Source organism: Hyla sarda, chromosome 10, assembly GCF_029499605.1.
Source record: "Hyla sarda isolate aHylSar1 chromosome 10, aHylSar1.hap1, whole genome shotgun sequence".
Lineage (NCBI taxonomy): Eukaryota > Metazoa > Chordata > Amphibia > Anura > Hylidae > Hyla > Hyla sarda.
This window is the reverse complement of record NC_079198.1, coordinates 19935177-19945148: the sequence shown is the minus strand read 5'-3', so window position 1 is coordinate 19945148 and position 9972 is coordinate 19935177. Positions and strand designations below refer to the sequence as shown.

Genomic DNA, 9972 nt, shown 5'->3' with positions numbered 1-9972 from the left:
CATGTGCTCAGTGTCTTAGGGGTGTGTAAATGATGTGTTCAGTGTGTTACTGGTATGTGCGGCAGGTTGTCCAATCAATTAATGGTAAGGGTGGCATGTGTCCAATGTGTTAGTGGTGTGGGCAGCTTGTGTTTAAACTTTTAGCAATGTATGCATCCTGTGCCTATGGTGTTGGCAATGGTTTTAGCAATGGTTTTGGCCTAGGTCCAATGTGCTTAAAAGCCTGATTCTAAGTAATTGTGCATACACAGACTCACACCATAAAACAAATATAGAGTAAAGGTGATCACTGATTCTTTAACTTGTCTCCAGGATAGAAAATAAAATGCTTGTGGCAGAATCCAACCAGTCAATGATGAAGGATTAACAGGATCCGAAACCCGTCTGACCACCATGATGTTTGTATCTGTCATGTGGTTTTAATTGATGAAGAAATAAAGCCACGTTGAGGTTATTGACCATGAAACACATTACACACCACTAACACACTGAACACATGCTTTACACACCACTAATACTCTATTACGGGGGTGTCATGATCCCGGCTGGTAGGAGGTGGATCCTCTGTGCCAGAGAGGGATTGGCGTGGACCGTGCTAGTGGACCGGTTCTAAGGCACTACTGGTGTTCACCAGAGCCCGCCGCAAAGCGGGATGGTCTTGCTGCGGCGGTAGTGACCAGGTCGTATCCACTAGCAACGGCTCAACCTCTCTGACTGCTGAAGATAGGCGCGGTACAAGGGAGTAGACAAAGCAAGGTCGGACGTAGCAGAAGGTCGGGGCAGGCAGCAAGAATCGTAGTCAATAAGGCAAGCAGGAGGTCAAGTACACGGTATGGATAAACACAGTAACGCTTTCACTAGGCTCTAAGGCAACAAGATCCGGCAAGGGAGTGCATGGGAGGAGATCAGATATAGCCAGGGAGCAGGTGGAAGCCAATTAAGCTAATTGGGCCAGGCACCAATCATTGGTGCACTGGCCCTTTAAGTCTCAGAGAGCTGGCGCGCGCGCGCCCTAGAGAGCGGAGCCGCGCGCGCCAGCACATGACAGCAGGGGACCGGGACGGGTAAGTGACCTGGGATGCGATTCGCGAGCGGGCGCGTCCCGCTGTGCGAATCGCATCCCCGACGGCCATGACAGTGCAGCGCTCCCGGTCAGCGGGACCGACCGGAGCGCTGCGGAGAGAGAGACGCCGTAAGCGCTCCGGGGAGGAGCGGGGACCCGGAGCGCTAGGCGTAACAGGGGGCAGGAAGAAGTGAGCCTTAAAGCTGTCCCTAAGCTGTCCCTGCCTACTTTCCCATCCACCCTAAATGACTTATCAACAACTTGGAGCCGGTCCCTTCCTTGCACTAAAGTGTATGGGCATCGAAGTCAACAAAACAAACAGAACTGTACAAAACAGAAACATGATGGGAATACTACAAATCTACAAACAGATATACCAGGCAGAATATAGTGTACTAATAAACAGTTCAGAAATTAGGATAAAGATTAACAGCAGATATGATAAGTATACAGCAGACAAAACCTGGAGATGCAGGGGATGAACAGGTTAACTGAATGTCAGAACACAAAACGGGTCATGAAAATTACTCTTCCCATCCCAGGGAGAATTAACAAAGAAACTGTTCAGACATAAACAATGTCTGAACTGAACCCAAAGCTAAATACAGATAAACGGACATTACAACATGCAGTACACACCACTAGAACACTTAGCACATGCAGTACACACCACCAACACACTGGACAAATGGTTTACACACCACTAACACACTTAACAAATGCTTTACACACCACTAAGACTATTAACACATGCTTTACACACCACTAACACACTGAACATCTGCTTTACACATCACTAAGACACTGAACATTGGCATTACACACCACTAAATCACTAAATGCTTTACACACCACTAAGAATGTTAACACATGCTTTACACACCACTAACATGTTGAACACATGCTTTACATGTCACTAATAGTGTTGAGCGCGAATATTCGAAATTTGAATTATTAGCACTTGGCAATTTTGTGAATATAGTGATATATATTAGTAATGACAAATATATTTTTCATGCAAATATTTATGCAAATATTTATGCGACTGGACACTGATTCCCCCCCCCCCCCCCTTCTTATTTTAGCTGAGATATAACTGTGCTTGCGCACTATGCGAATTTCATTATGAATTTTCGCATGAGAGAAAAAAGAGAACGAACATAGCGAATATGTGAATTTTGCGAACATAGGTCTAATAATTCGTCCTTATATTCGCGAAATATTGTTATTTCGAATATGGCCCCTGCCTCTCATCACTAATTACTAACACACTTAACACATGCTTTACACACCACTAACACACTGAACACATGCTTTACACACCACTAACACAATGAACACAGGATTTACACACCACTAACACACTGAACACAGGATTTACACACCACTAACACACTGAACACAGGCTTTACACACCACTAACACACTGAACACAGGATTTACACACCACTAACACACTTAACACATGCTTTACACACCACTAACACACTGAACACATGCTTTACACACCACTAACACACTTAACACATGCTTTACACACCACCAAAACACTTAACACAGGCTTTATACACCACCAAAACACTTAACACAGGCTTTACACACCACCAACACACTTAACACAGGCTTTACACACCACTAACACACTGAACACAGGCTTTACACACCACTAACACACTGAACACAGGATTTACACACCACTAACACACTGAACACAGGCTTTACACACCACTAACACACTTAACACATGCTTTACACACCACTAACACACTGAACACAGGCTTTACACACCACTAACACACTGAACACATGCTTTACACACCACTAACACACTGAACACATGCTTTACACACCACTAACACACTTAACACATGCTTTACACACCACTAACACACTTAACACAGGCTTTACACACCACTAACACACTGAACACAGGCTTTACACACCACCAACACACTTAACACAGGCTTTACACACCACCAACACACTTAACACAGGCTTTACATACCACAAACACATTGGACGTAAGCTTATAGTAAGTCCATGGTGTTCTATGCTTATAGGCACGCTCAGTAGGCACGTGCTCACATCCTACTTCCCCACCTCCTGTCTTATATCTTATTGGTATTTCTGACTATTTGTTACATTCCACAAAACCATGGTGCATTGAGCTGACTAAAAGTGAAACAAGAGCTTCTGCTTAATATGTCCATAAGCATTGACTTGGTGAGTAAAGAATTCTTATTCTCTTTACTATATAGCAATAGAATTAGTGACTATAGTAAAGGAATTCAGTAAATTACTGATGTAAATACGCAACTTCATTTATAATATTCAGTGGCTTTATAGAATTTATTGAATTTAAAAATAAATAAAAACATTTTGCAAATTATTTACAATACAATTTAGAGAATACTAAAACATTTAATTTACAATATAATATAGGACTAGTAACTGGATTCAATCTTTTTTTTCTCAATGATTTTAACATAGATTTCAGTGAACTTTTAATAAAATTGTCATTTTCATTAATATTGCATTGAATTCTACTATAGAATTCTGGGATTTCCATTGAGAGAACATTGAATTTTACTTAGAATTTCTATATCTCATATATACGATTTGCAATTATTGATTTGATGTATGAAGCTGTGAGGGTAATTTCTGACATAGAGGTGTTACACTGTGATTTTTCTAGTTCTACGGTTTTCTAGTATTTAAAATTTCTTTCTAAATTCTTTTTGTTAATCATGACTTGAATATGAGCATTTACGGGATTTCTGCATTTACTTATATTATATTTTTAGTAAGTCTTTAGTTATAACAATGTGGTGCACTAGATGATAGTACAGAGGACCAGGCCAACTGAGCCAGACCCAGGTAGAGATCATGTAGATTCAATGAATATTATAAAATGATAAACTATTTACTTTATGTTTTTTTATTTTATTTATTTTATTTTTTTATTTTTTATGTTAGCACTTTTTGAACAAAATTTTTGGAAGTACTAGGTTTCAGTCTCAGCTGTTAATAGAATATCTGTCCAAGTGCCTTGATTGGGTATATAGATGATAAAGTATAATGTCCGTAATTTGGAATTACCTGTTAAATTTCTAAAAATGTCGGTGTTGTTTGTGTGTGTGTTTGTAGGGGGGGGGGGGGGGGAGGTTGGGTCAATTACATAATCCTTGTGTCGACCGTAGCTGGTTTCTGTGGTCTTCTGCTATACATAAAACATTACTGCCAAGACCAGTTATCGGCTGCAGCAGTCACATAATGAACTGGAGTGGAGCTTCAGTATACCTGTGGCATTGGCACACACCATAGTGCACCAAGCTCCTTCATTAAAGGGTTACTCTGCCCCTAGATATCTTATCCCCTATCCAACAGCAGGACCCCCGCTATCTCCCTGCTGCACCCGTTAAGCGCATCGGGGGCAGTGCCATAGGCTCGTGACATCATGCCCAAGCCCCGCTTGTGATGTCACAGCCATGCCCCCTCAATGCAAGTCTATAGGAGGGGGTTGTCACATCAAGAGCCTCCACCCCGCATTGCTAGTCATCCAACACAAAGCGAACTTCGGATGCCTAGTCTGCATCGGATGTCTGGGGTGCCTCAGCCGAGATCGTGGGGGTCCCCAGAGGCGGACCCCCGCGATCAGACATCTTATCCCCTATCCTTTCGATAGAGGATAAGATGTCTAGGGGCAGAGTATCCCTTTAACATATTAAGATAAAGAGGAATGTCAGCAGAGTGGAGGCATGGATCTGGGAATGGTAAGTACCGTTGTCATCCATGTCTCCTGTACTATAACCTTATACCGATAGGCTAGTGAGGGTGATGCTAATGACACATTCCCTTTAAGATTTTAGATCCAACTCCTACTGTCCATCATTACCTCTGTGGTACACTGTTGGCTCCTAATATACTCCAGAGCTGCAGTCAGAGTTCTCCTGGTTGTCAGTTTTTACTGTATAGACAACACTTCACAGAAGCTGGAGTCATTAAAGAAAACTGAGAAAGCAGGGGCTGTAGCCAGGTATTAGCTCAGAAGATAACAGAATTGTACATGGAGCTCTGAATTATAATTCAGGCTGGCATTTAGTGTCAATATATTTATAATGTTGCACATTCTATGCAATTCTATGCACATTAAATCTACGTTGAAACATCACATTAGAGGTATCATATTAGATTGGAGCCTAACATGTCTTAAGAGGATGTTGTAGAGAAGGAAAATTGATCAGACTGCTATATAGTTTCATCAGAAAATATTCAGTGTAACTTGTAACATATTGATTGAAACCTCCATTCTTTCTATGCTTGGGAGTCCAGTGGGTGGTTCTCTTCAGCTACTGACAACAAGCTTGGGAGTCCAGTGGGCCATTCTTATCAGTTACTGACAACCAACTTGGGAGACGACCACATGAATGAACGCTAAATTATTCATGCAACGCTCTGCTTCTACCACTCATCTGCCACATATACTTTATTATAACGGGTGATAATGGCCTGTTCAATCTATTATTGCCCCTTGTTATAGGGCCCTTACACATGGAAGGCTCACAATCATTGGGTAAAACCACCCACTGAGCATAAAAGGTGGGGGTGGGGAGTTTTAACAAGTAATTAATTTTTTCAAACAAAGCTATATATTTGCTTTGCTTATCCTGCTTTATGGTTACAGGTTCCATTCAAAGAAAGGGTCTACCTAGAATTCAGTCTGGGACCTCCATGACACACTCCATACAAGCTCAGAGGAAAACAAGATCCATTTTTTTGTATCTAAGACTAAGTTTACACTGCTGTTGTGCTCCGACCTGTTCAGGGTCCGTTCGGCTCTTGCAAATAACGGACCCTGAACACTACTGATACCCCCAGGTCCTGGTAGATCCCATTGACTTGAATTAGGTCTGTTGGGTATTTAGTGTTTTACAGGAGTTGAGTGGAGAAAACAGATCGGTCTTGCAGTATTTTCCACACTCAGTTCCTATTCTTTTGACAAACTGAGCAATGGACCTTCCTTTATTGGAGCACAACAGCAATGGGAACCTAGTCTTACATCTTGTTTACAATATTTTTTGAGTCTTTAAGTCTCAATTTCATATATACAATGAGAAAATCTCCTGATGAATACTTTTGACACAAGGCCAAAAAGGTCTCACACTGGGATATTTGTATAGCAGTGTTTCCCAAACAGCGCGCCTACAGTTCTGGCAAAACTACAACTTTCAGTATACCCGGACAACCAAATGCAGACGGACTAAAACTACAGGGGGCTTTACACTACAGGGGGGCCTATTGCTACAGGGGGGGGCTAAAACTACAGGAGGCCTATCGCTACAGGGGGGCCTAACACTACATGGGCCCCAGAAATGGCCCTAAATACTATATAGGGGATCAGTGGAGACCTAACTACTGTATGGGGGAACAGTGGAGACCTATCTACTATATGGGGGGAAAGAGGTGGGCCTAACTAATATATGGGAGTTCAGATTGGATCTAACTGCTATATATGGGAGGGGCAGAAGAAACATGACTGCTACATGGGGGTTTAGAGGGGACTTAACTGCTATATTCATGCTGCAACTGTTAGATAGGTATATGCTGTGACTTTGGGGAGCCTTGTAAAAATCCTGAGACACTAAGGGAGTTGTTAGGGAGCCCAAAAAAGTTTGAGAACCACTGCCTTATGGGTTTTCTAAACAGAAGTAAACAACATTTTAAAGGTACCCCAGTTACCCTTCATTCACATTCTTCCTCCCTCGTAATGTACATTTTTTCTTAAAGGGGTACTCCGACCCTAGACATCTTATCCCCTATCCACCACTGGGGACCCTCGCAATCTCCCTGCTGCACCCGGCATTCGTTTGGAGCATCGGGTGCAGCGCCGATGGTTCATGATGTCACAGCCATGCCCCACTTGTGATGTCACAGCCACTCTCCCTCAAGTCTATGGGAGGGGGCATGACGGCTTTCACACCCCCTCCCATAGACTTTCATTGAGGGGACGTAGCTGTGATGGCACAAGCGGGGTGTGACTGCGACATCATGAGCCTCCGCCCCGCATCACCAGTCATCCTGCACGGAGCCAAGTTCGCTCTATGCACCGGATGTCTGGGGTGCCTCAGCCAAGATCACAGGGGTCCCCAGCGGTGGGACCCCCACGATCAGACATCTCATCCCCTATACTTTGAATAGGGGATAAGATGTCTAGGGGCAGAGTACCCCTTTCACCTTACTATGCAACTATGTGTGAGGCCAGGTTTGCCTAATAAAGCGATTTTGTGATATGAAATAGCCCTTCTAATGTTATCTGTTGTATTCTTATCATTGTCTATTTTATTTCCTCTTAGAATATGGAGGACCTTGAAAACATGACATTTCCTTACGAGCCCTATTCAGACAGTGAAGACTATAGTGCATGTTTCTACAAGGAGAACAGGATTTTTGACCAAATTTTTTTGCCAACCTTCTATAGCATTTTGTTTGCAGCCGGAATACTGGGCAATGGGCTGGTCATATTGGTGATGTTGACCAATAAGCAGAAGATGCAGAGCACGGATGTGTTCATTGTTCACCTGGCCCTGGCGGATATGCTGCTGGTTTCCACTTTACCATTTTGGGCAGCACAAGTAACCATGGGCTGGATATTCGGAGATGCTCTATGTAAGTTAATTGCATCGCTTTTCAAGATCAACTTCTATGCGGGCACTTTCCTCCTTGCCTGTATCAGCATTGACCGCTATCTCTCTATTGTATACGCCGTCCAGATCTACAAGAAACACAATAAGAATCGCGTTCACTGGAGTTGTTTTGTCGTATGGACTTTGTGTATTATAATGTGTATTCCTGATGCTATGTATTATACAGCCTCATTTGATTCTCATGTCAACATGTCTACGTGTGAGCCATTCTACCCCGAGAACCAGTCTAAGTCCTGGAAAATGACAACGACTTTATCGTTCCAAATTTTTGTCTTCTTGCTGCCGCTTTTCGGCATGCTATTTTGCTACTCACATATTATAATAACTCTGCTAAGATCTCAGGGGTTTAAGAAGCAGAGAGCGATGAGGCTTATCATAGCAGTTGTGGTGACTTTCTTCTTGTGTTGGACTCCATACAATATTGTGGCTTTCTTAGATATGTTAACCTTGGTGGAAATAAATAATGACTGCAATTTCACAAGCAACATTGACTTTGCGCTAACCGTCACCTCCTGCATATGTTACTTGCATTGCTGCCTGAACCCAATCCTCTATGCTTTTTTTGGAGCAAAATTTAAGAGTAACTTGTACGAGCTCATGAGTAAATCAAGACTATGTCCTCGCTTTATTGCCACGCACGTCAAGAGAAGGCAAACGTCATCGAAATCTTTCAACTGGTCTTCATCTGGAGATACAACCATGTCTGGGATTTACTAAGGATTGGATTTATGGTTCACTCCAAAGTCTTTTTGAGAATATCAAAAGACAAAAGAAAAACAGCAAAAAAGACTATATAGAACCAAAAAAGGTCAACTAGCCATCTGTCTGTACTGGGCTCAACGTCAATACAACTTCAACACTCAGACTTTCTTGGCGACTAATATCGACATCTAAGAACATTAGGTTACAGTGTTTTGTGCATGCAACCACTTCAGTATGTCTTGGGCAGAAAAGAAAGCACTCATGATGCTTAGGTGAATGGATAGTTATATCAGAAGTAACATAGATTATCAGTGGCACAAAGAGAAGATAGGGGAACCATAGCAAAAATTAAGATACAAAAATTAAGATATTAATATACGGTGCCTGTTTTGCAATCCAGTACTGAAAAACATTGAGTTTGTTTCCCCTTTAACCCCCTTTCCATGACCCTTGATGGAATGGCCCACAATTTTGTGTGGGGGAGTCCTGTACAAGTCCATGCCACAAAGTAGCACAGGGTATGGGGCCAACCAGCGCTGGACATCATCTGCCCAATGGTCCTATAGCAACCATGTGGTTTGTATACAATGTAGTATTACAGACACCCAAAGGCCATCCAGGTCAATTTTGAATATATGGTATTGATATATTTGTTAATTGACAGATCTTCTAAGGTACTGATTCTTTTTGAGGAGATCCAGACAGAAGTTTTAAGGGCTATTCCCCCAGGGAAAAAATATATAAAACGACTCTCCTCCAGAAGGGAAACTGTCTCTATAGTGCCATATGCAGGTGGCTATTCTGTCAATAGATGCCTGATCCTTCATAGAATCTTAATCACATTACTCATAGCCTACGTCATGTTTTAAAGGGGCTCACCAGTGGAAAATATTTTTTTTTTCCAAATCAACTGGTGCCAAAAAGTTGTACAGATTTGTAAACAACTTCTATACAAAAATCTTAATCCTTCCAGTACTTATCAGCTGCTGTATGCTCGAGAGGAAATTGAGTTGTTCTTCCCAGTCTGACCACAGTGCTCTTTGCTGCCACCTCTGTCCATGTCAGGAACTGTCCAGGGCAGGAGAGGTTTGCTATGGGATTTGCTCCTACTCTGGACAGTTGCTGACATGGACAGAGGTGTCAGCAGAGAGCACTGTGGTCAGACTGTAAAGAACCACACAACTTGCTCTGGAGTATACAGCAGCTGATAAGTACTGGAAGGATTACGATTTTTATATAGAAGTAATTTACAAATCTTTTTAACTTTCTGGAACCAGTTGATTTGAATTTTTTTCCCACTGGAGTACCCCTTTAAAAACCCATCTATAGGTAGCACTGGATAGACCGTTTTCTTTATGGAGTAGAATTATTTCAGAAAACTGACAGAAACAGTTATTTTATGGATGTGAAGCTTCTATCACAGAATGTATATTTATATGTATAGTTTGTTTTTAGATTATGCTGTATAGGTCACATACATATATTTTGATAATTATCGGTTAT

The 9972-nt window shown here is 42.1% G+C and overlaps 1 protein-coding gene across 3 annotated transcripts; it reads left to right on the top strand.

Moving 5' to 3' along the window:
- Positions 1-1429: 1429 nt before the first annotated feature.
- LOC130293636 (C-X-C chemokine receptor type 3-like) lies at positions 1430-9414 on the top strand. Of its 3 annotated transcripts, none has more exons than XM_056542548.1 (2): positions 1430-3286; positions 7417-9414. In XM_056542548.1, the coding sequence occupies exons 1-2, from the start codon at positions 3266-3268 to the stop codon at positions 8482-8484; spliced, it is 1089 nt and encodes a 362-aa protein (XP_056398523.1). In that variant the 5' UTR covers positions 1430-3265; the 3' UTR covers positions 8485-9414. The 3 variants fall into 3 exon arrangements, with proteins under 3 accessions (XP_056398523.1, XP_056398524.1, XP_056398525.1); XM_056542549.1 differs by lacking the exon at positions 1430-3286 and adding an exon at positions 4643-4836; XM_056542550.1 differs by lacking the exon at positions 1430-3286 and adding an exon at positions 7297-7325.
- Positions 9415-9972: the final 558 nt, after the last annotated feature.